At 44.7% G+C, this 25,016-nt stretch overlaps 3 protein-coding genes across 5 annotated transcripts; 1 reads left to right on the forward strand and 2 right to left on the reverse strand.

The window, feature by feature from the left end:
• Positions 1-2,263: 2,263 nt before the first annotated feature.
• tedc2 (tubulin epsilon and delta complex 2) lies at positions 2,264-8,320 on the reverse strand. Its single transcript, XM_079746944.1, has 9 exons — positions 8,099-8,320; positions 7,592-7,641; positions 6,644-7,187; positions 6,509-6,562; positions 6,175-6,253; positions 5,532-5,676; positions 4,704-4,799; positions 3,327-3,517; positions 2,264-3,070 (listed from the first exon to the last, which is right to left on the reverse strand). The coding sequence occupies exons 1-9, from the start codon at positions 8,200-8,202 to the stop codon at positions 2,921-2,923; spliced, it is 1,413 nt and encodes a 470-aa protein (XP_079603070.1). The 5' UTR covers positions 8,203-8,320; the 3' UTR covers positions 2,264-2,920.
• Positions 8,321-10,755: 2,435 nt separating this feature from the next.
• hmox2b (heme oxygenase 2b) lies at positions 10,756-16,385 on the forward strand. 3 transcript variants are annotated; one of them, XM_079745570.1, is made up of 7 exons: positions 10,756-10,810; positions 10,959-10,984; positions 12,021-12,127; positions 12,377-12,494; positions 13,222-13,713; positions 14,208-14,328; positions 15,295-16,385. In XM_079745570.1, exons 3-7 carry the CDS (start codon positions 12,060-12,062, stop codon positions 15,420-15,422), a joined length of 927 nt encoding a protein of 308 aa, XP_079601696.1. In that variant the 5' UTR covers positions 10,756-10,810; positions 10,959-10,984; positions 12,021-12,059; the 3' UTR covers positions 15,423-16,385. The 3 variants fall into 3 exon arrangements, with proteins under 3 accessions (XP_079601696.1, XP_079601694.1, XP_079601695.1); XM_079745568.1 differs by having other exon boundaries at positions 10,760-10,984; XM_079745569.1 differs by having other exon boundaries at positions 10,760-10,984; positions 12,024-12,127.
• A 1,590-nt stretch (positions 16,386-17,975) lies between these two features.
• Positions 17,976-21,306, reverse strand: LOC307083062 (cytochrome P450 2K1-like; the record flags this gene model as incomplete). Its single annotated transcript, XM_079746855.1, has 9 exons — positions 17,976-18,163; positions 18,264-18,405; positions 18,502-18,686; positions 19,289-19,430; positions 19,645-19,821; positions 19,900-20,060; positions 20,139-20,288; positions 20,395-20,557; positions 21,109-21,306. The coding sequence occupies 9 exons, from the start codon at positions 21,304-21,306 to the stop codon at positions 17,976-17,978; spliced, it is 1,506 nt and encodes a 501-aa protein (XP_079602981.1).
• Between the last annotated feature and the right edge of the window lie 3,710 nt (positions 21,307-25,016).

Raw genomic sequence — 25,016 nt, forward strand, 5'->3', positions numbered from 1 at the left:
AATATCTCTTCCAAACCACGAGAGGGTGAGGCTCTGGGTTTGATCATCATGTCTGCATCGCCGTAAAGGTTTAAGTTGGGTATTAAAATGGTCCAAGCCCTGTGACAATAAGACAACTTTACAGGCAACAGTCAGACAAGACAAGCGCATCCCTTTGGATTCAGAGGAACCTCAGAACATTTCCAGGAGCTCGATATTAAACATTAAACCATGTTCATCCACTTATCGGCTTACTGTGAGAATTGACCATCACCTCGCCATGGCTGAGAGCGAACGCAGGGAGAGAGTAACCTTGTGTAAGGGCGATAGACATTTCAATTCTGTTCATAGGGGTGTCTGTGAGAACTGGTGAGGCGAGGAAAAGCTATTCTGATCTGGAGATGAATTACCTTGTTCGCTCGAGAGACACACACTAACATCCTACACTGCAGCTATTATTGAACCAGCCACCCTGCGTGTGTGTGCGTGTGCATGCGTACGTGCGTGCGTGTGTGTGTGGAGAGGAACAGGACTTTAAGGTAGGACACATATCGATTTGTACGAGTGCTGCATTATTGAAATAGTCACAAATTATGTGTGCGTGTGTGTGGAGAAGAATGGGGCTTTAATGGAACAACACATTGATTTGTGCTGAATTGTGATCATGGTCTATACATAGCACAGAAATGGGTAATTGATTTGAGGTCTTATGAAACAGGTCTTTGCAGTTTGAGGTTCCATGGTGTGTGTGTGTGTGTTGGGGGGGGGGGGGTATTTTATAAGCTACCGTCATCAGAAAAGGTAATGACCATAAATAACGAATGCGGATGACAGCCGTATGAAATCCATGTTGAACGTTTAACAATTTATTGCTGCATTTCCATCACTCCTCCGACCGTCGTCTCTCCTGCCTCACTGGGATGAATGGAAGATGAAGAAGGAATTTAAACTATGAATACGAACTGATCCGTGGCGGCTACCTGCAGACACCTGCGGCCTACAGAACCGGGGAGTGGGAAAGAGAACGGAAATGTAAAGGTTTGTTTATGTTTGCGTGTGTTTTCTCGTGCGTGTGTGTGCGTGTGCGCGCGCGCGTGTGTTTAAAAGACAACACGTTTGAGAAAGAAAACACCTAGAGGACAGACTGCGAGAGCCTTGAATTTTTTCGGGGCTCGGGAATAACGCGGAAAGCAAAGGCAATTCACCGCTGCCTGTCACCGTGTCTGCGTGGGTCAGGAGAGAGAGAAGCACAGACTACTGAAAAGCAAAAGAGAGCCACCACGGGAAAGCCCGAGCACAAGTCGTCCCAGTTTGAAGAGTAAACGCATTGAATGCATGAATAAGTGAAGCGGGAGGGAGAATTAAATGTGGCACGGCTGAGGAGCGAGCCGCAGGGTGGGTGTGGCGGCTCAGCGCGCCCAGGGACAACCACGGGGCCAGGCGGCAGATCGCCATAACGAAGCCAGGTCATGGGGAGGCTGAGCTGCGTGGGCGGATTTCCCCCCGTGGGATCAGTGTGTGATGTGTTGATTCGATCTCGCGGACGCTCGCTCGCCCACCGTGCGCCGATTCCCCCCGCGTGCGTCCAGACCGTGTGGATCAGACCCGGTGCCAGCAGCACAACGCACGTTTACAACGTGCCCAGAACGCATGATGGCACGGTGAAAGAGCTGGCAAACATACAGGGACCGTATTCAAATGATGCTCCCCGGATAACAAGCGGAAAACGGGTGAAAATAACCCGGGCTTGTTACTTTCCACGAAGAATTGTCGTTTCCATATGACATCCCTTTGAGGCGAGAGATCAAGACCCGCATCTCCGATGAGCGCGTGTGAGTATGTGTGTGTGTGTCAGCCGGGTGCATACACCCACAACGTGCTGTGTGAACCGAGGGCCACCTGTTGTTCAGTCTGCTCTGCTGCGGGCCCTCCAAGCGGCATATGCGGGCATGTGTCCCGTCCAGCCCACTGAAAGACCTGCTCCACCATCCACCCTCCAACCCTATAGCCTACTCACACAATACACTCCACAATGAAACCGCCTATAGATGAATCCACTCTCTCCCATGTAAAGGATTATTACATGTTCACAAGATGACAACAAAAAAATCCATAAAAAAATAGAATTGAGAGCAGATGAACGCCCCTGCTTAAAATACATTTTGCATTGCGACATTATGATTTCGATTTTAATAATTGGGTTGTATACACAAGTCCGTGAATGTGTCTCTCCTAACAGCTGGCTTTAGTTATTTGCTATTCAACAGCACACGAAAAATGGCTTTCAGAGTTGATTTACTCGGATCGTTACATGAACGGTTACACTTTACGACTACACAACGCGAGACTCCATCTGGCTCCATGCGCACAACTGACACACGCCGATGGATAATGAGAGCTTCGCAAGTTCAGATGTTCCACTGCCATTAGATGCTACAGTTGGGGCGGTTTATGAGCCGCGTTGTGCAAGATGACTGCTCCCTGCTGGTGAAGACTGTACTGCACGAAGTCAGCGAGGGACACGAGAGAATACAAGCTACCAGCATCCTGATAGACGCCACTTGCCGTCACGAGATTAAAAAAATAAAATTAAAAACACATTTTTGGTCACATTATGTTATTTTTAAGTGTACAATGGCCTCATGTGAGTCGTCTCAAACAGCCTCGCAGTCAGTGAACGCCTTAGAAGTACAAACAAAAAATAAAAAAGTACACCAATCGAATAACTACCCCAGCCCTGTGATCAGCCCCCTGGAGCACATTAGAACCGACTGGGTCGAGTCAGTACCGCCTCGGTCCAGTCAGTACCGCTTGGTTCCATTCAGAACCGCCTCGGTCCAGTCAGAACCGCCTCGGTCCATTCAGAACCGCCTCGGTCCAGTCAGTACCGCCTCGGTCCATTCAGAACCGCCTCGGTCCAGTCAGTACCGCCTCGGTCCCATCAGTCGGGCTCAGCGTCCAGAACCAGTGCGGGGAATCTCTCCCCCCCCTCGGCTAGGAGGCAGTACAGGTCCCGGAGCACGCTGGGGTCCGCCGGCCCAGGGCCCCCCAGCAGGGAGCACAGCAGGGGGGAGAGGCTCTCCGACAAGGCCTAGAGCCGGGAGGGGGGGGGGGGGGTTAGCATGTAATAGGTTAGCCTGGCTCATATATTAGAATGTTATTTTCATAGGATTAAGAACTACTTAAAAAGGTAGAATATGTAAGATTTCGGCATAAAAATATGTACGACTAGACGTATGTTATATATTTTATTTTCTTGTGTACTAGCATAATCGCAACATGTTTTTATTCAATTAAGAGCCGAAGCAACGTCGGCGCGCGACCCTGACGGAGGTTCCCGCCCTCACCTGCTGCAGGTGCACCTCCTGCTGCAGCAGCGCCACCCGCAGCCGCAGCGTCTCCAGCTCCACCAGCTCCGTCTCCGTGGCGACGGTGAGGACGGGGGGCAGGAGGAGGAGGAGGGGCCCCTCCGGACCCCCCCGCTCGCCCGGGCAGAGGCACCCCCCCGCGGGCCTCCATCCGTCCCACGCCTCCCACTCTGCCGGCGGAAAAAGAGGCTATCTTTAGCGCGCGAGCAACTGTCCCGTCCTCTCTCCGTCTCCTCCCGCCGCCGCTGTAAATAGACCGGGGCTGCGTCTGCCCCCCCCACGTCACGGGAGAGGCAGTAAGGAAACTGGGGACCTGCCACCGGGCCCCCACCCCGGGTCTGCTTTCAGTTTCCGTACGTCGGGGGCACGGAGCGAATTATTATTATTATTATTATTACCTCGTTAGCGCCCCCCCCCCCCCCCGACGCCGACAGTTTACCGCCAAAGAGGAACGGAGCCGAGAATGGTTCAGACGCACGGCCCCGTCGCTCATAAACCAAGATTTGTTAAAAAAAAAATCAGCAAGAGCCATATTTTGAAAATGTCTCATTTGCATATTTTTTGACTCATCGTTTTGTATTCTACATGATTATTATTGATATTGAAAATTAGCATGGACCCATAAGGCTCCCGTAGAGTAATGACGTCATAAGTAGTGACATCAAGGAGCTAGAAGCCCACGGAGAAACACCAGTTTTAGGCTATTATTTCGATTTCCTGCCTTTGTTTGTATTGTTCCCTTTGGACGAGTAAAAGGTCAACCTAACTCAAGAGACACGTCATTTTTGGAGTCAAGCTCATTGCTTCTATAGGCGTACCCAGACAACGCTACAAATAGTTTGCCATTCAATCACAAGTCATTGTTGAATAAAAGAAAAGAAAAAAGGTACTTAAATATAAGCACTACTACTAATAGCACGCAACACAGAAGGCTTTCTCTGAATAATAGAACATTCTAACATAAAGTTAACCTCCAAAACGAAGTGGAAAGAAATTATATTAAAATGATGTTTACTTGTGTGTGACTATCCAGGGAAAATTCTGGAAACACATCTCACACATACTTCCTCTTTGCTGAAAAGACTAACATTACAGCCTACATTTATACCACAGGGGGATGTCAAAATCTAATCATGAAACACATTTCTGCCTGTTCAAACACAGCTGGAGTCTAGAAGTGTTTGAACCACATGAGAATATCAGCAATATATCCTTTGTATTTCAGAGGCATGGAAAAGCTGAGAAGTAATAAGACACACAAACAGAACCAACTTCAAGGAATGTTTTTACCAAGAAGATAGCCTTGGTTTGAGTGCAGCTCTGTCGTTTCACTCTTAGGTGAATGAAGGTTCTCACCTCTTTTCACTTGGGCTGCTTGTTTCCTCAGGCTTTCTGCCTCACTCTCCAGTCGTTCAAGAGTAACATGAGGTGCACACTGGAGCTCTGCGCTGTCTGCAAGAGAAATGGCAGTCTTTCATCTTCTGCATCCTGGTTTATGAGATACAATGGTAATAAAGGAGTATTGACCATATAGCAACACACTATTTCAACAACATCTTCTCCATCTCTCAATAAATGTAGAAGGGGGGTGTAAACGGGGGTAAACAGGTGTTTACCCCCCTTCAACGTGGCAATTATCAGCAAGATGGTCCCATTTTCTTGGATAATTATAGCAAATTATACTTTTCACACACACCTGCCACTTCAGTCCTCTGACTCTGCGTTACGAGAGTATTTGGAAGTAAATTGCATTTCTTTCTTTTATGGCTTTTCCTTCCCAAGTGTTGCATTACGTATTGTGTGTTCCACAATACTTTCTCCAGATAAATGGCTAAAACGCAGGGGAGAAAGTAGTACCATCCAAGTACAATTCCGGTATTTTTTTATTTATTTTAGAAAATAATTAGAAAAACAATAAGTAGCAAATTAGTCTGTGTGTGGTAATAACATCTTTAAGGAAAACCAAAAAGATGTTTACATTGTTTACATCCCCTTTACATTGTCTTGTGTGCATTTGGTCCTGGTAATACGGTAATGGTGCTGCTGACCCCTCACCCTTTACATTGTCTTGTGAGCATTTGGTCCTGGTTATACGGTAATGGTGCTGCTGACCCCTCACCCTTTACATTGTCTTGTGAGCATTTGGTCCTGGTAATAAGGTAGTGTTTCTGTTGAGGCATGTACCTGGTTGGCTGCCTGATGAGGAGCCATACTTGGCTAGCAGCTTCTGGACCTTGTAACAGTGGCTCAGGTCCTGGCCTTGGCGGGTGAGGCGACCCACCAGAGCCCGTGTCTGATCCGGACTGCCTCGAGGCCAGGTCCTGGGGAACTGGAGGAACGGGTCAAGGGAACCAGACGGCGTAACCCAGGACGGGCTGGGAGGACGGTCAAATACCAGGTTGAAACCCTAGTTCTTTATGCTAAATATTAAATAGACTGCATTTATAGAGGGCCTTTCTAACCAGTGGCCACTCAGACCACTTTTCAATATTGCCTTACATTCAGCCGTTCACGCACACATTCACACACCGACAGCGGTGTCAGCCACGCAGGGCGACAGCCAGCTTGTCGGGAGCAGTCAGGGGGAGGCGTCTCGCTCAGGGACACCTGGACAGGAGGAGGAGCCAGGGATCGAACTAGCACCCTTTTGGTCCCGCTCTACCTCCTGAGCCACATGCTCAGATGTAACTAAGAATACACTGGCCGACGGACAATTACCTAGGTGATTGGCGGTGCAATTTTTCCAGATCAACTTTTAGTAGAACATCCCAACTCTAGCACACCTCGGTCGTGTTTAAGGGTTAGACTAACCCTAAATGAAAGATACGCAAGCCCTCATTTTCTCCATGAAGGCACTTCTCTCTGGCACACTCTGGCTCTGCAGCACCACCGCTCGGTCCCACAACCTGACCACGGGACAGAGAGGAACGATATACAGAACCGGCAGGCCGCGAGTGCTTATGAGAAACATGGTACACGTTCATCTTCCTCTAAATATTGATAGATACTTTATCACATTTATGAATCCATCAATTACATAGGTAGGTAGGTAGGTAGGTAGGTAGGTTAGATAGATAGATAGATAGATAGATAGATAGATAGATAGATAGATAGATAGATAGATAGATAGATAGATAGATGGATAGACAGATTCTGGTCACCTGTTTTGCTTCATTCTCAGAGACTTCCATTTCTCCCTTAGATCAGTAGGTATCCTGCAAAAACGAATATTTGAAGTAGACATTTTGACGGTGGTTCGCTGTGTTCAGAGGACGGTAGATGTCAGACCTCCTTACCTATTCTGCGCAGGTGTGCTGCCAGTCCCGGCATTCAAGGCACGCTCCGCCTCCACTGGTGGTCCGGCCCTCCCCAGGGGCCCCTCGCTCTCCAGGCCAGAGATGGCAGCTGGGGCCCGGCCCCGGTCACCAGGGTTACCGCCCCCCTGTGCGTGTTTCTCGTGTCTGACCGCAGGGCCCTCACCGACCGAGCCGCCGGCGACCGCCCCCGTGTACGCCGCTGGGGGGTTCACGTTTTTACTTCTGGCCCCCGACCGAGACGACGAGGCCCCGGGTCTCCTGGCTTCTCTCGGGGCCCGGCTGCCGGACTCGGAGGACGCATCGGCCACCGTTCTGCCTCTCCTGCTCCCAGAGGGTCGATTGGCTGCACTGGGTTGGACGGCAGTGGTGTCACCCGACTCTTTGTTCGGTCTGGGGGGTCCACGACTACAGCGGGGCCCCTTGGACGACGCGCTGCAGCTGCGGATCCGGAGAGCTTCCCTCAGCGCTCGCTCCACAAGCTCGATGTCCTCTACCTCTTGCGGCGCCACATCTCCCTCTGAACCTGCCGGCATGTGAGATGAGGAAACAACGTACTTTAAACCTTTAGGCACATAGCTCTGGGTTTTTGACACGCCCACACGAAGGTAAAGGGTAAACAGACTGCATTCATACAGTGCTTTTCTAACCACTGACCACTCAAAGCGCTTTAGAATATTGCCTCGCATTCAACCATTTATGCACCCATTCACACACCGACGGCGGTGTCAGCCACGCAGGGCGACAGCCAGCTCGTCGGGAGCAGTCAGGGGGAGGCGTCTCGCTCAGGGACACCTCCACACTAGGAGGAGCCAGGGATCGAAGTAGGGACCTGGTTACCAGCCAACCCGCTCTGCCTCCTGAGCCACATGCCTCCCCCTACAAGACACACAAGACCTGTCTGTGAAATATACCAGATCATCTCTTTACCCTTATGAGCGTCATCCAGGTCGAGGGAGGCAGCCCGAGTCTGCGGCGTTCTGGGATCAGTTCAAACATACAAGTACAGGTCACAGGTCACACACACAAATCAGAAAACGCACACCAGCATGCAGGTCACTACAAAGGTCAGAGACACAAACAGAGAAACTGTCATAAATGATATGCAATTCAGCGTTGAATGTTCCTGTTTTTGTCAAAACACACACACTGACACTCTTTGTAATGGGGCCGATTTGATATAAGCAAATGACATCTGCCCTGTGTGTCTGCTTGTCCTAATGTTGATACTGAATGCGAACCGGTGCTTGCATCAGACTGCTTGCATTAGACTGCTAACATCACATCCACCCTAGGCTAGTCGTGACGTCCACACAGCCATATGGTTTAATGAATCATCTTCAAACGTTACCGTTAGCTGAATTGTATAACTTAACAGACGCGTCAGGCTTTCGAAACACAATCCACCGTTTGCTATGGATGCAAAACTATACTCACAATGACTTTATGATCTCTCGCTGGAGTTGAATGTTGACATGCAACTTGGCTTGCTCGTCTTTGCACCACTTCACCGCTTCCTCAACCTGGCTGAGCAGGGACATCTCACCGAGGGGATGGCTCTCTTACACGTTACACTAGTATCACGGCGCTGGGTCACATCTTATTATTGGTGGACATCTTACTCATGTGGACCCTGCTTAGACGAGAAGGTTTGAGTCGACCCGCTCAGTGGAGGCGGAAGTTTGTTCTGCTACCGGTGAATTTCTCAAAGTGATTCAAAACCACATTCACGGTCACATCTCTCCCTATTAAACCAGCATCAACAAAGAAATAAAGAAACAAACACGAGAATACCGCAATCGGCACTTTTACGGGAGTTTATTGGCATTATTATGATTGTTGTTTCGGAGGAGCTCTTCTCGCGAGATTGGCTGCCATGGCAACGGGAACACCGACGCGATTTCACCCCATCGCTCATGGTTTTCACTTCATATATCACTCATTAAATCTTAATAATACCTATTATTACACCGTCTTCACGTCTAAAAAGACAGAAAGAAAGGAACTTGTTCTCTTCCTTTGCATGAATTACAAGATGTGAATCTCTCTATATCCTCCCAGATTGTTTTGTACAGTACTATTTGGCTCACTCACAGAAAACAGAATACATGTTAAAATAATTATATTTTCATTAATATCAGTTGTTACAGTATTCAGCATTATACAATAGCCTCGCATTAGCATTAGAGTTAGTGAGTTAGCCCTATTAAATGATGACATGAATCTACTTCTTTTAACATCTTTCTAACACATTAAAAAACGTTATTATGTGTACTTTTAAATTTAATGGTTGATTAATGTACCCTTATCAAAAGTGTTATCCTGACACTTGACACAGACATATTTTTCGTCTCCAAAGAGATAACTTTATCGTAATATAAATAAGATGTGTGGATGCAGAGACAAAATAGCCGTGATCTTCCCATACGTGGGTGTAATTGTATCTCTGTTGTTCTTTAATTGTCAATAATAGCTGGGTTGAATTCAGTCTCCGTAAAGCGCCCTGAATGTCCTCTTATTTAATTTACATAATGCATTCTCACAAACATCTTTGTGTGTGTGTGTGTGTGTGGCTGTGTGTGTGTGTGTGTGTGTGTGTGTAATGAATGTCATACACACTTTATGAATAATCAAGTAAGTGCATTACAAAAAGAGAACATTTCTTTCGAGAAGGTCTCATCTCCAGGACTACTATCATGTTTCTCATTAGAGCTGTGTATAATATTGCACTCAAGGAATGATAGGAATAATACTTTAACCAGCACAAAAGACCCTGTGTTTAGTTATAGTAACATGACTATCGTTCATATTCATGTCTTTGTGCAAAAACCCATGCCATGAATATTTGAATAGAACTAGATGGAACTGTGTTGAGCTGACAGATAACAAGATGAGAGAGACATATCATGGGTGTGTGTCTATGAAGCTTTGAACAAAATACTCCCGAAGAACTACCTCGTATTTTCGCTCTGGTCGCTCCCCCTCACATCTCTTGCCAACCGATTTCTCATCCCATTGATCAAGAACGTGTGGCAGAGAACCGCTTCCTGGACCAATTAGCTGCTGCAACAGCTGGAACAGCTTGTCTGCCTCGTCAGAGGGCAGTGAATCACAATCATTAGACCGCTCGCCTGTCACAACCGCGGTGGATCTGCAACAGGGTGGCGGTGCCGGTGTGACAGACTGTGAACTAAACGTCTGACATTCATGTGACACAAACAGGCAGGGATGGAGTGATGCACACACACGCACGCACGCATGCACGCACACGCAGCAATTTCATGATTTGTGATAAAACACTAGAAAAATCCTAGGAAACCCTAGCTTTTTCCATTTATTAGGCTACCAAACCAGTATGGCTTGGTAGCTAGTAAGTACCAGTAAGTATGTGTTTTCATTCAAAACAATGTGTGTGTGTGTGTGTGTGTGTGTGTGTGTGTGTGTGTGTGTGTGTGTGTGTGTGTGTGTGTGTGTGTGTGTGTGTGTGTGTGAATAAAAAAGAAAATCCACCAGCAAGCAGAGCTGTCTCATCACTGCGGAACGAACTAATGCGGTTGATTGGTGAAAAGACTCCGTGACGTTGGCGACATCTCTTGGCCAAATAGGACCACTGCATGATGTGGTAAATGAGAAGCGATGCGAAGTATTGAGGAAGAATTATTGTCTGAATAATCTTTGCGGCCTATTTAAAGCAGTACATAAGTTAAAGTAGTAATTGGTAGGAACTGTAGGCTATAGTAGTTGGTATAGTCCTATTGGTGTTTAGGAACCCAGAAACGGTACACATTTGGGCTAAATCCTGCAATAATCTTTTGTTATCGTCAAATACTCATATCGAGTATTTGATATACTTTGATGAGGATTTTATAAAGAATATATATATATATATATATATATATATATATATATTTATGTGTCTATGTTGCATGTGCGTGTCTCCACCATGGGTCTCATAACTGTACATAATGTAGGCCTACACACTGTTACATAATGTCGAGTTTCACAGATACACAGTGAGGAGCGTGATTCACCCAGGTCACCTGGTGCTGAGTGCGCAGCACTTCCGGTCCACACACAGTTCTTCCGGTCCCCAATGCTGCTCAGCGGTTTCGCTCCCCAGTAGCGCAGATCTGCGCTGGTAATTGTTTGGTGCGCAGTGTGATGGTCGTGTCGTAGTTCTTTATTTTTTGACATAATTTAAAACCTTAAATTATTTAATAATAAACATTATTAAATTACTAACTCGGCTGTTGCTTTGCGTTACCCGTTTTTATATTTTAACTCCCCTTCTGTCCAGTGGTTCTCATTGGGACCGCCCATTTGGTAAGTCCTTATGAACAAATAACACTTTTGGTAGTTGTATGTCACCTAAATCTTTTTTATAACCGACTTAAACCGATGCCTAGGTTTGCGTAGCAAACGCGCCGGAGATGTGGATTATGTCGACCCCCCGAGTTGTTATTCTCCCTTAGAACCGCTGTTGTGTGAGCGGCTTTGTCCGACCCTTCCATGTTGTTGTTCGAGGGCTTTTCTCACTAGTATGCTGTATGTAAAGTATTCAGTGAATTGACAGTGACAATGACAGTCGTTGTGTTTGTCGTTCTGTACCCCTGTGCCTCAGTGTCACAGTGTCCCTCTGTCAAACTGTCCCCGTGTCCCAGTGAATAAGGTCACAGACACGAATCAGAATGACAGCGCACACACTTTTAATCCGAGCGCAATAGCCATTGAGTGGACTGTAATAACAGTGCTAAATTGTCTGGTTCTATTTTTAAGATCTCTTGGGCCATCTATATAGATCATAGTTGGTTTGTTTACCTACAACAAGCTCTTATCTAGACAATGACATTCAAACAAGGGGACATCACGATAGGCATAACGTTTTTCTATGAAAATGCATTATTATTCTGTTCCGCTTTTTGAATGCTGAATAGCAATAAATGAAATTATTCATTGGAAGTAGTGATTAGCTAAACTTGCATAGAGATGTCATTCTTTACATAGATAGTACAACAGAAAAAGTCATACCCTCGAACTAAATGGAACAGAAAACATAAAGTGCTTCCGGTCCCGATCAGAGAGCAGCTATTGATACACATCTACAACAATCAAAGTTATAGTTGTTATATCTTTATAGCGACTATCATAAAGCCATCGTTTCTATAAAACCTTTCTACTAAGCCTTGATTAGGGCTGTGATAATATAATGGACTTAGAAGCATAATCAAAGATACAGTCGTTATATCTTTATCACGACTATTTTAAAGCCACTGTTTCTTTGAAACCCTTCTATGAAGGGGGATTAGGTCTGTGCTAATATAATGGACTGAGAAGCATTTCCATGTGTGTCTCTTTCCAGTAGGAGTGACCGGTGCATCATATCCCCGACGCCGTCAAGATGGAGAAGACCCAGAGCGCAGCCAATGGAGAGGCGTCAGAGTATGAAGGGAGGGTAGATGTTCTCAGGTGGGGCTGGAGCACGTTTTTATTCCCATAATAGAGCGACAGTCCTCATGCAGACACGTGCAGACTCACCAAGTCACACCGCTCTGGTCATTCAGTGATGCGTCCAAATCTGGTTTGGGGTAAACCGGGTCACAACCGGCTGTCCCGTCGGCCTGTAAACATACTGCGTTACTGTTCCCCGAAGAAACATTGATTTCTCACTCTCATTTTTTGCTGAATTGGTAGTGTAAACAACTTCTTCTGCCACAGTCCAGAGGACCTCTCTGAGGTTCTGGCAGCGGGGACCAAAGAGGTCCACGAGAAGGCCGAGAGCACCCAGTTTGTCAAAGACTTCCTCCGGGGCCGCATACGCAAGGAGCTCTTCAAGGTCAGTCTCCACCAGCAGTAATGGGTCCAATCATTGACCGGCTGTGGAAGCACATTGAGATTTACATTCAGGGCATTTAGCAGACGCTTTTATCAAAAGAGACCTACAATAAGTACATTTGTCAGAAGAAAGAGAAACAACAATATATGGCTGTCGGTAGGATCTTAACAATCACTAGGTTAACCCATTCCTTGTATACAACAAAGATAGCTAGGATAAGACCCTAACCGATGCTAAGTACTATTTTTAAGTGCAAGGACGTACGACATACAATAAGTGCGTACATTTAGTACACGGACGTACGACATACAATAAGTGCGTACATTTAGTACACGGACGTACGACATACAATAAGTGCGTACATTTAGTACACGGACGTACGACATACAATAAGTGCGTACATTTAGTACACGGACGTACGACACACAATAAGTGCGTACATTTAGTACACGGACGTACGACACACAATAAGTGCGTACATTTAGTACACGGACGTACGACACACAATAAGTGCGTACATTAAGTACACGGACGTACGACACACAATAAGTGCGTACATTAAGTGCCAGGACGCACGACACACAATAAGTGCGTACATTAAGTGCCAGGACGCACGACACACAATAAGTGCGTACATTAAGTGCCAGGACGCACGACACAAGTAGAAGGAGTACCCTCAGAGCGGCCCTCCCCATTAACAGCGGCGCTCCGGCCTGTGCCCCCCCAGCTCGGCGCCGTGGCGCTCTACTACACCTACAGCGCCATGGAGGAGGAGATCGAGAGGAACCGGGAGCACCCTTCCTTCGCCCCGCTCTACTTCCCCCAGGAGCTGCACCGGCGGGACGCCCTGGCGCGGGACCTGGAGTTCTTCTACGGGCCCGGGTGGCGGGGCGCGGTCAGCTGCTCTCCGGCCACCCAGGCCTACGTGGACCGCATCCGCCAGGTGGGACAGGAGGACCCGGCGCTGCTGGTGGCCCACGCGTACACCCGCTACATGGGGGACCTCTCCGGGGGGCAGGTGCTGAAGAAGGTGGCCCAGCGGGCGCTGAGGCTTCCCCCCTCGGGGGAGGGCCTGGAGTTCTACACGTTCGACCACGTCCACAGCGCCAAGTCGTTCAAGCAGCACTACCGCAGCAGGATGAACGAGCTGGAGCTGGACGCCGAGACCAAGAAGAAGATAGTGGCCGAGGCGGTCCGGGCCTTTGGGTTCAACGTGCAGGTGATTCGTTAGAAGGCCGTCACGGCGGAGGCCCGCGTGGCGCGTCACAGCATCAGAGTTTCTTGGGATTTGTTTTTTTTCAAGGCAGTTATAAGGGATGTCGAATGTGCTGTGTGTCCTCAATTGGCCTGAAATACACAAAGAGTTAATTTCTCGGTACCTCTGTTACTCCTGTCTCTCCTTGACACTTCTTGTGCTCTGATTTAGGTTCTTGGCGTAGTTTGAGTAATAACTGATCGGTAATTTGTATGCCTCTGTACAGCTCTTAAGTGTCGTATAGGTTATGCGTGAGCTACCTAAAAACACAAGCTCACACCAACAGCGAGGTCCAGCTTCCAAGGCAACGACCAGCTCGACTCCAACGTCGCTGTGTCTTGTATCAGGAGGGCGTCTCATCACTTTCTGTTTAGCCAGAGTCACCTAGCAACAGACGTCCGGCTCTTATGCAACCCATATGTTGTTACAGCGTCGTATTTCTGTGTTTGTTTTGACAGGTGTTTGATGAGCTGGAAGAGATAGGGAGGAGCCTCCCGGAGGAGGTCATGGATGCAGGCCTCCCCGTCCACGGAGAGGGGGGAGACAGAAACAAGTGTCCCTACTACGCCGCCAAAACAGGTGAAAAGGGCTTTTCTCAAAGATCTCCTATTATACTACTTTTCTTGTCTTCATTTCTTATTAATGACTCCTATAGACAGGGGCGTAGGAATGAGTTTAACATTGGGGGGGACACATATCGGAAACCTGACAGATCCGGTATAATTTTAAGGTGGGACAAATGCGCCTGTCTCCGATATTGGAGGGGACACGTCCCCTCCGTCCCCCCCGGTTCCTACGCCCTTGCCTATAGAGCAACCTGACATGAATCACAGCGCAAAAAACGATGTCGATTTTCGGGAAACTCTTCCTCTCGTCTGGGCGCTTTCAGCGTTCTCCGTCAACACTCGGCTTCGACCTTCTCCGCCCCCTCGCCCCCCTCCTGCCAACCCCACTCCGTTGTGATTGGTTACCTTCCGGAAGAGCATGTTGCAGCGTTACCATACATGGAAAATCCGGATTGTTCTACGTAGATAAATCCCGGAAATTTAAACAAGTGAATTGCGACGAGCGTCCCTAGTGTTTAGCGCTCAGCACAGCCACCCCAGACGGTCATCAGGGAACACGTCTAAATGCATGTACGTCATTATTTGATACTTTAGTATGGTTAAACATGACTATGAATCAATATAACAACGTTTATGAGTCGGCTTAGCTCAGGAGGTAGAGCAGTTGTCTTGTAACCAAAAGGTTGCTAGTTCGATGCCCAGTGCCTCCTAGCTGAGTGTTGACGTGTCCCTGAGCGAGACACTTAACCGTAAAACTGCTCTTGACGAGCTGGCTGTCGCCTTGCATGGTTGACTCTGCCGTCGGTGTGTCAATGTGTGTATTAAACGATGTGAGTCGCTTTGGATAAAAGCGTCTGCTAAACGCCCTAATTGTATAAAAGTCGAAAAAGCGTAATAGGTGCTCTTTAAGGATTTCAACCCATTTTGGCCTCTCCCTAACCCTGCCATGTCCCTGCCCTGCTTTCCGCGTCTCTCTCAGCTGCCAACGGCGGAACGGAGTACGCCTGCCAGGTAGCCATGGCGGTGCTGCGGCACCCCACGGGCCAGGTCCTGTTCGCGGCCTGGGTGGCGTTCATGGCGGGATTCGCTGCCTGGTACCTGATGTGAGCGTGGCCCTGTGCCCGGGGGAAAGGCGGCGGAGGGATGGCGGAAGAACAGGAAGGGATGACGCAGGGTGCAGAGAGAAGAGGGTTATGGGCTGAGGAGCGTCCATCCACACTTCCACCTCCCCCCCCCCCCCCCACCGACGGCCTGTTGGAGCTCTCCACCTAACTCAGTCCTTTTTATTTCTCATGGGTTCTCCCAGTGTGGTTTGCCGGACCTAAAGCCTATTGAATGCTGCATGTCTGTTTTTAAAGCGGAGTATGCAGACATGATGACTGGAATGGGTTTGGAGAGGCACGGCTACAGACGATTTTTCCATTCGTTTGAAATTACGTTTTGTTCTGCCAGGTATTGGTCAGTGTTCTTTTAATGGGGACTTTTTATTTTTATTCATTTTAATTCTGCAAGCCCAATTTAAGTATGTTTCACAGTTATGCATTAGTTGAGAATGGTGGTATTGACATGATAGTTTAGCAGTAGTTTAAAACGGTACTGTATATAATATGCTGGATAACTGAGGAGATTATCTGCGGGGCAGACGGCGGCCTCCTGACTTTATAAACCATTAAGCGGTTCGGTTTTCTGCAAAAGCAAGGCGGTCCGAAATGGAATCACCTCTTATTGCAAGCAGAAAAAAAGAAACTGTGCTGATCACACAATGTAAATAGTAGTTTTGTGAAACTTTAAATGCATATTCAAACATACAAAGTTTAACCGAAGACACTTATAAACGCTAAATGAATACCTGACCTGTGTTTCACCCTCACATACCATGCAGGTTCACCCTCACATACCATGCTGGTTCACCCTCTCATATCATGCTGGTTCACCCTCTTATATCATGCCGGGCCTCACTTGGCCCCAGCCTAGACGGTTAGACTCCAGGGCACTTTACAGATCTACACCTATAGTTTCATCAGGATCTGAATATGATTATATTTCAGATGATATAACAATAAAACCATTCTTTAAGGACCATTCTTTTGTTTTTTCTAAATGTAATCTAATTTTCGGTACTAAAAAACAAACCAAAAAAACGGGTGCAAACATAGAAGTTATTAGGGGTGTGAATCTCAGATATCTGATCCTTTAAAAAAAAGGTTGTACCTCAACGTCCTTCCGTAATTCAAGCGGACGTTTAAGAATAACTCAAAACCGCGGCAGTTTCTCGAAGTTGCAAAGGAGTGGGGGTATCGACGGGCAAACTTTGAAACACTGCTGAGGCCATGCAGGTAAGGTGATATCCCTGTCCTTTCCGATTCCGAAAAGAATACAATTAATATAATAGTCAATGAGTTATTTAAGTGTAGGACTATCCCGTACATTTCCAGTACTATGTCGTTCTGAATAAAGGACACGCCGTTGCGTTGTCTCCTCACTTATTTTATTATAATTTCCACAAGTCTTTAATTCTGACAGCCTTTTTGTTGGTCGCTCACTGAGCTTCTGGCTGGTGACATATTATATATATTATAAATGTCGTGCTCTGGGTTGCTGCTGGTACTCTGCTACCTGGTGCGTACGACGGAGGTCTTCGATGTTGACCCTGCTTGTATGGTGCGCTTCTAGGCTGCATTCAGTGAGGACCCGAACCGACGAAAGAAGACCAAACGTGTCACGGCTAAAGGTAGGGACCCTCAAGACCCTCAGGTGCCTGCCCATGTATGATTACAAACATATATAACATGCAAACATAGTATAATAGTACGCTCATATACTAATCGACGCAAGGTGCTATTGCTCTCTGCTAGGCTCACTTCAGCCGCTAGTGGTCAACGTAACACAGTCACAACATATGAAATACCAGGCTGTCTTATTCTTGTTAAATAGAAACATAAGCTTTACTAATGCGATTACATTGCTTTTGATTGAAGCATCGGCTAATTAACTAAATACAAAAAAAACGACCCTGAAGTAGTTTATGATAATGCTTTTATACATATTCAACATTAAATATATCCCGAGCCTGTTAATCAATTAACAAATACAATACACTTACAAAAAAAAGTACATCCATTGGAATATAATCTTTAAAAAAATATATCTTTGTGAAATCAAACATATAAGTGTCTCCCATCACACACTTAGTTTGTTTAGTTTGGTGTTCTGTAGATCTGCATTGCCTTTGTCAAAAGAAGCGTTGTCCCAAAAATAAGCCAATTACCGATACAACCACGTCTAAAAGCCCTTGGTTGTTTTGTATTAATGAAAAAGCCACCAGCGAAATAATATCAAAAGTTTTCTACTAAGTTTGTTCATAGGTGCTTTGCGCGTAGCGAATATTATATCTTTGTCAGAGCTTCTCTTGCTATTGCTTGCTTGCTATTGCATGACTATTTAGTTAACAGGCTTACTAGGTCTGGTGTAATTTACTGAGAGGTCAACATGAGTGATACACCACAAAAAACGCAACTGCTTCACTGGGTGAGATTCGCGATTTATGCGTTTTCCAACAATAAAGTGGTCATTGTTGTGTGGCCCCAAAGAGCCACGTTATAGAGAGGTTCACCTGTATATTAGTCAAGCAGTAATATCTATCATAGGATCATTAGCCTACTAAACACGACTGTGAGCACACAACTGATGAGGGGAAGGATTGAGGGTGATGCCCAGAACTGGGGTCAGATCCAGTTCGTCCTCCGATACCCCGGGTGGAGGAGAGAAACGGAAGCGTTGAAGCAGTATTGCTAAGAAGAGAAAGAGCTCCATCCTGGCCAGACTCTCGCCGACACACGCCCTGCGACCTGACACAGGGAACGGGGTCAAACCTTGAGATCGTCTGCACAGTATTTGATAAAACACAGAAGAAGGGATACAGTGTCTCTGATAATGGAGCTAGCGAACCTGCAGAGAAAGGCATGAAGGCATCTCTCTTGACGAACTTCCCATTCTCATCCAGGAAGTGGGAAGGATTAAAGCTGAGTGGACTCTCCCATTCAGTCTCATCCCACAATACAGACGTCAGGAGAGGATACACTACGGTGCCCTGTAGAGAAAGGACAATTCAGGAAGTTGTGAGGATATTTATTAAGATATTTTTATATGATATGGCTGTGGGTGTGGCTATTCCGTTGAGTCAGACCTTCTTAATGAAGTAGCCTTGGAAGGTGACGTCTTGACTGGTGATGTGAGGGAGTGACATGGGAACAATGTTGGTAAATCTCTGGATTTCATGGATTACAGCATCAATGTAGGGCAGGTTCTTCCTGTCCTCTACCTTGACCTGCCGACTCCCTATCATGCTGCTCAGTTCCTCCTGGATCTTGACTGGATGTTAAAAATAAGCAGAACATCAGGAATATATAACCCCAAATTAATTAGGGTTATTTACATCCAAAAACGGATCCGCATATTCAGACTTGAAATGGGTTATTGGCAAACTAGTAGTTAGGTTCTATAAAGTAGCTCCTAATTTAAGCCAACATTCTGTTAGTCATTTTAAACAAGTTGAACATCTATACGTAGGCTTGATAATTGTTGCAATAAAATGCAGGACATTAAGAGTATTCAATAGGCTACTAGTCAGACATACAACGTTTAGTTGCCATCTGCTGGTCAGAAGCATAGCTTCTTAAAGTCGCTGTGTGTAAAATGAAAGCCCCTCGTTGTAAATAGGTGGGACCTTTTCAGAATGAAAAAAACGAAATGACAGTGTTCTTTCCGCTCCAAATGACAACTGTGTGACTCAAACGAGCGGTGAATAGAGTTAGCGAATGCCTGAAAAGCGATGTAGCCCCGCCCCTAAATTAAAAGAAAACAGGTTAAAAATTAAAAGTGAATCAAAATACATCTGGTCAGCTGGTGGGCGGGAATAGCCCAAATACCTAGTTAGAATATTCTTCACAATCTTTATATCGTCACTTCCTTACCCTGGATTTTTGGGTACTTGGCCATGAGCAGAAGACCCCATCTTAATGTTGTTGCAGTTGTATCAGTTCCAGCATTAAACAAATTGGCAATAGATACATCAAGGTTAGCATTGGTGTAGTAACTGTTCTTGTTTCCAGATTCCTGCATATGGAAAAAAAGTGGTAGAAGTGACTTCACACGAGAAGAGTGTAGATGGGAAAAAGATATTGGTCCGATGAAGACTAGATACACAGAATGATACTGTTATGTTCTTGTATATCGTTGAATCCTAAGTGCATTGACAATTCCATGACCCATGTTATTAAACATTTAAATCTTGCATATAACTTGACAGTTTGAGCACAAGGCGGCATACCTCTAGAGTCTGCTGGCGAATCAGGAATGCGTCCACAAAACCCCTGCACACTTGAGGAACAAGGGTGTCTTTGAGACATTGTCTCATCTTCCTTATCGCTGCTTGATTTTGTACTGTATTCTTCACGACCCTGTGGCTGCTAAACCACTTGCCCAACCACGGCAACACGTTGTATATCTACAATTAAACGGAGTCAGTAAAAGTGATGTTCTGCATGTCAGTTACTACTAACCCCAATGGAAAAATTAATTGTACCTGTACTGAAGGGGATCCTGTCAGGCGAATGGTCTCGTTGGCTCTGTTTACCATACGTGTAAACTCTGGGTCATCATATTCAAATCTACTGCCATAGATAATGGCGCTGATTATATTGGAGACGGCATAGTTCATTGATTTTGTGGTATCAAAAGCTTTTCCTGTAACATGAAGGGATGATTTATTATTCATCCAATATCAAAAGTGACAACAAATAACTGAGGAACTGTGACACATACCTTTATATTGCTCCATAACCTCAATGAGGTTTCGGCATTCTTCTATAATTTTCTCTTCACTTAATTTCTTGCCCATCCCAAAGTCTCTCAAAGTAGTCAGAGCAAAACGTCTCATCTCTTTCCATGACTCTCCATTAGCAAACAAAATGCCTAGATTAAATCAAATGTTACTGTCTTACGGTTTTAAATACTATAAGTGGATGTTTAATTGAGTTAACACTCGTTCGATAAATATTAAATAGCTTAATTTATTCACCATGTCCTCCTGTAGTTTTCCTTAAGATTTCGAAAATCTCTCTGTCTCCAAATTCATCTGCATGGTTGACCAGGGCTTGTTTGACAGTCTTGTAACCAGCCAGAACCACTACCTTCTTCGGCCCTAAATACACTGTGAATACGTTTCCATATTTCTTGGAAAGCTGATAAAAGAAACACACAAAGTAGTTTTAAATACAGTGAATGAGGAAGGAATGTGTATAAATATCGGATAGATACAATTGAAAATAAAGTATTGTTAAGCTTGATATAGTCAGTCCTATAGACCTGGGCAGTGTGGTTCCCCTCCACTTCATTAGTAAAACATGGCCAAACCATATGGTTTGGCCAGGTAGGTTCATAACCTTTGACGAGGAAAGAGCTTATTTAATAAAAATTTACTTTTACAACTAATAAATGTAAATGCCTTACATCAATTGCTGAGAAAATGTTATTTATAACGTCCCTCCTCTCACTTGTTTCCATGATCTGAACTGACTTTCACAAATTTGTAACAGTTCGCCCTTAATAAGTTTGCAACAAGTTTGCATACATACCAAGCTTTCTTGGGGGAAAAAAAACAGAATTGTAAATTTCATAGGCACAACACATCCGCAAGCTATGGGTCTCTGAGTGACCACATGACTGCCAAGGCCTATAGGGCGATCAAATGACCGCACGATTTATAAACAAAGAAAAACAACAGGAGCCTTACCTCCCAGAGGGTGATGTGTGGTTTCATCAAGTCCATGCTCAAGAGGTTCCCGATCAGGGGCAGTGGTCTGGGTCCCGGGGGCTCCTTGCCCTGGCCCTTATTCCTGGAGGAGGAGAAGAAGAAGAGGACCAGCAGACCTACAAAAGCCCCCAGCAGGGGGACTGAAGCGGACGAACTGAAAAGCTCTGGTAGCGCCATGACCTTAGGCTAATGTGATCTTCAGCTACCGAAGCACAAGTATAAAAGTACGGTAAACGCCCTATCTTCGTTTTGGAAGTAAAGTCCTACTGATGGATGTGGCAGCGTGTTTGCACATTTTGTAGTAGCCTGTGCATGGGAAACGCCTCCCCCGAGGTGTCACACATTACAATGTCATGGCAATTTGAGTCTGTTAATAATTACCGTTTCTCGAGGACTCTGTATTGAACTGTGTACAGAATGAATCCCTGTCTTCAGTAGAGAGCACAGGCTCTCTGCACAACCAACAACTATGGGATCTAATTAATTTATGGCAATTTAGGTATCATCACTTGCCATCTGTAGTTGTAGCCTTTAATTAAAGATAAAAATAATCTGGGAGAGGTCCAATAACATTTCCGAACACTTAGGCAGCTAAACATGGCATGTAGCCCACTTGTGGTAAAGTTTAAAGATAAGATAAGTTTAATTATGAAAGGTTGTGTGAACCAGGTTCTCCAAATCTTCACTGTATCCAAAGTCATCTAAAGTCTTGAAATTAATATGTAGACCTATGTGTTCCCCTTTATAGCTAAAAAATGCTAAATAAATCAGTTCAAATCAGAATGAATAGAGTTTCTTATACTGTTGAACGCACACTAGGAGAGCTTCGGTAAAGTAGGAAATCTTAACATCGGGTGTATCATGGTTCCCAAACAAGGAGATGTGTGCATCGGTGAGGTTTTAAATCAAATAGATAGAAAAAATTACAATAAGCTGTTGGTAAAAGGAGTATGGTAAAAGGACATCCTGCTCAACCTAGTTATGACAAGCAGCTGTTGATCCATCTTCTTTGTTTAGCTCCCGCCGTATGGTTTAGACTCAACAGTTCCTCCAAGACTAAGTTAACACAAATAGATCATTCAACATCCTATATGTGTAGGTTGATTGTTATATCATAACGGATGACGTTTCTCGTGACTTATTCGAGTTAAGACGGCTATTTGGAACCTGCCCCTCTCAGACTGGTTCCTTAGAATCCAACTATATTGCGTTGGATGTTCCTCCTCTGTGCCTCTCGACTTCATCGTTAGTGTGTATTCTAGACTCTACGGTTCCTCTCGACGGCAGATTATAGTAGGTCACCCGCCACAGGAAGTAAACAAGCTGCGTTAATTATTTTTAGTGAGTTAGATCTCTCAAAATCAAAGCAAAGATTATCGCGTTAATTTTGACAGCACTAATATCAATCTCTCTCTCTCTGTATATGTGACCCTTTGGTGATATTTTTGTTATATGTGTGGTGTATAATTATGTTTCTTTAAACATAGAATACATTTTTCATTATTTAGGAGACTAAAGACATTTGATCTATTCGGTTATTTCACTGGTTGATCTGGAAAAACCTTCAGCCTTAACTAAACCTAGCACAACATTTATCTAAACGAAAACGGTATGCAAGGATCACCCTGTTGTATCTTAATTTCCTGTGTGTGCGTTTCAAGATGACAAGGCAAACATTTCAGTTGACTTCTCACCTACAAGACTCAATTTGCCTATGGGCTATATTAGCTATTTTATTGGGTTTATCATTATTGCGGATCACTGTGATTGTGATATGATATTCAAATTTGTATATGTGGAATAGAGGGCAGTAGAAAAGTGGGTAACACTTAACAATTAGGGTATGACATGTACTAATGTTAACCAAGGTTTTAATGTATACATTATTTAACATGGCTAGGGTAAGCCCCCTCTTTTAAGGGGGTTCAAATATATATCAATATATACCGTAGTAAACATGAGCACAATTAGTAAATGATTACTAGACCATTAGTTAACTGTTAATTGTTTGTTAATGCCTATTAGTGCAAACTAATCTTGATTCATGGTTTATTATTGTAACCTTATTGTAAAATTCTGCCATAAAGATTTTGAAAGTGTCACAATTTTACATTTTGGAAGAGTGAGTTTTTAAGCAAATACTTGTTAAACTAATATAAGTATGGCATTCAAAGATTCAAAATCTTTAATATATCACTCATGAAAGTGTCAGTTTTAAAAGAAAAACAGGAATCTGCCGACCTGGCAGAGGCCAGTGACTTTTAACACATACGCAGTCAAACCTTGGCAAAGTTCCCATTTGTGTCAAAGCTTACAGATCAAGATAAGCAGATTATGAAATACGGTAGGTTTTAACCCAGTTGACTAAATCATTACTGTATCATGAGGCATATCATGCCCCTTACTTATGCCAACCAACATTTGCATTTTTCTTTATTTCAAGCCCAGTGAAATATTCACCTATTTACAAATGTATGCATTTGTCATTTTACATCCAAATGTAATAAACCCAACAGCTTATACTTTTGGGTTATCTACTTTCAAAAAAACGTCATAGATATAATTTCTGCCCTTTCAAGCCTCCATGTTCTGCCTTGCATGACTTATTGGCGACTATGGTTTTTGCTTTCGAACTTTCGAGGCATTTAGACACTCCTACTGCCGGTGGTGCTGACGTACAGTGGGGCAAAAAAGTATTTAGTCAGCCACCAATTGTGCAAGTTCTCCCACTTAAAAAGACGAGAGAGGCCTGTAATTTTCATCATTGGTAAACCTCAGCTATGAGAGACAAAATGAAAAAAAAAAATCCAGAAAATCACATTGTCTGATTTTTTAAGAATTTATTTGCAAATTATGGTGGAAAATAAGTATTTGGTCACCTACAAACCAGCAAGATTTCTGTCTGTCACAGACCTGTAACTTCTTCTTTAAGAGGCTCCTCTGTCCTCCACTTGTTACCTGTATTAATGGCACCTGTTTGAACTCCTTATCAGTATAAAAGACACCTGTCCACAACCTCAAACAGTCACACTCCAAACTCCACTATGACCAAGACCAAAGAGCTGTCAAAGGACACCAGAAACACAATTGTAGACCTGCACCAGGCTGGGAAGTCTGAATCTGCAATAGGTAAGCAGCTTGGTGTGAAGAAATCAACTGTGGGAGCAATTATTAGGAAATGGAATACATACAAGACCACTGATAATCTCCCTCGATCTGGGGCTCCACGCAAGATCTCATCATCTCAACGTTTCCTCTGTTCATTACTTGTTTATGCAACGATCCTTATATCAAGGGTGGCTGGGGGCACTTTGAGATCCCTTTGGTAATCAAATATTTGTCTAATTATTTTATCAAAACAAGGCCTAAGGCTCTTGGAGGGGATTCATAGTACAGTTTTGTACTGCACACATACACAGCCAAGAATAACCTGAGGCACATTGATGAGGTCAATGGCAGTTTACTGACCTGCTCCTTAGCATATGTCGACTGAATGACTTCTGAATATTTGAATTGTTTAAGAGACTTCTAAAAACCCATCTTTACAGTCAATCCTTCCCATGAATATTCAGTATTATCAATTTCTTTGTTTTTGATCAGTTTTTATTTTAACTTGTTTACATTGTTTATTCATTCACTTGCATTTTTGTGTGTATATATGAAGCACTTTGTAAGCGCGTGTTTGCAAAAAAGTGCTTTATAAATAAAGCTGTAAAATAAAATCAACTTAAGACATAATGGTCCCTCATCAACCTGGTGCAACGTAATACACAGTGATCCGAGAAATAGCAACCCGAAAGGGTATCATCGTGTTATATATCCCCCCCCCAACAATCCTGTATTATGTGTCAGAAAACTAAGATGTTGCATATTAAGCCACATAATCA

This window comes from Pollachius pollachius (genome assembly GCF_949987615.1).
Source record: "Pollachius pollachius genome assembly, chromosome: 11".
Lineage (NCBI taxonomy): Eukaryota > Metazoa > Chordata > Actinopteri > Gadiformes > Gadidae > Pollachius > Pollachius pollachius.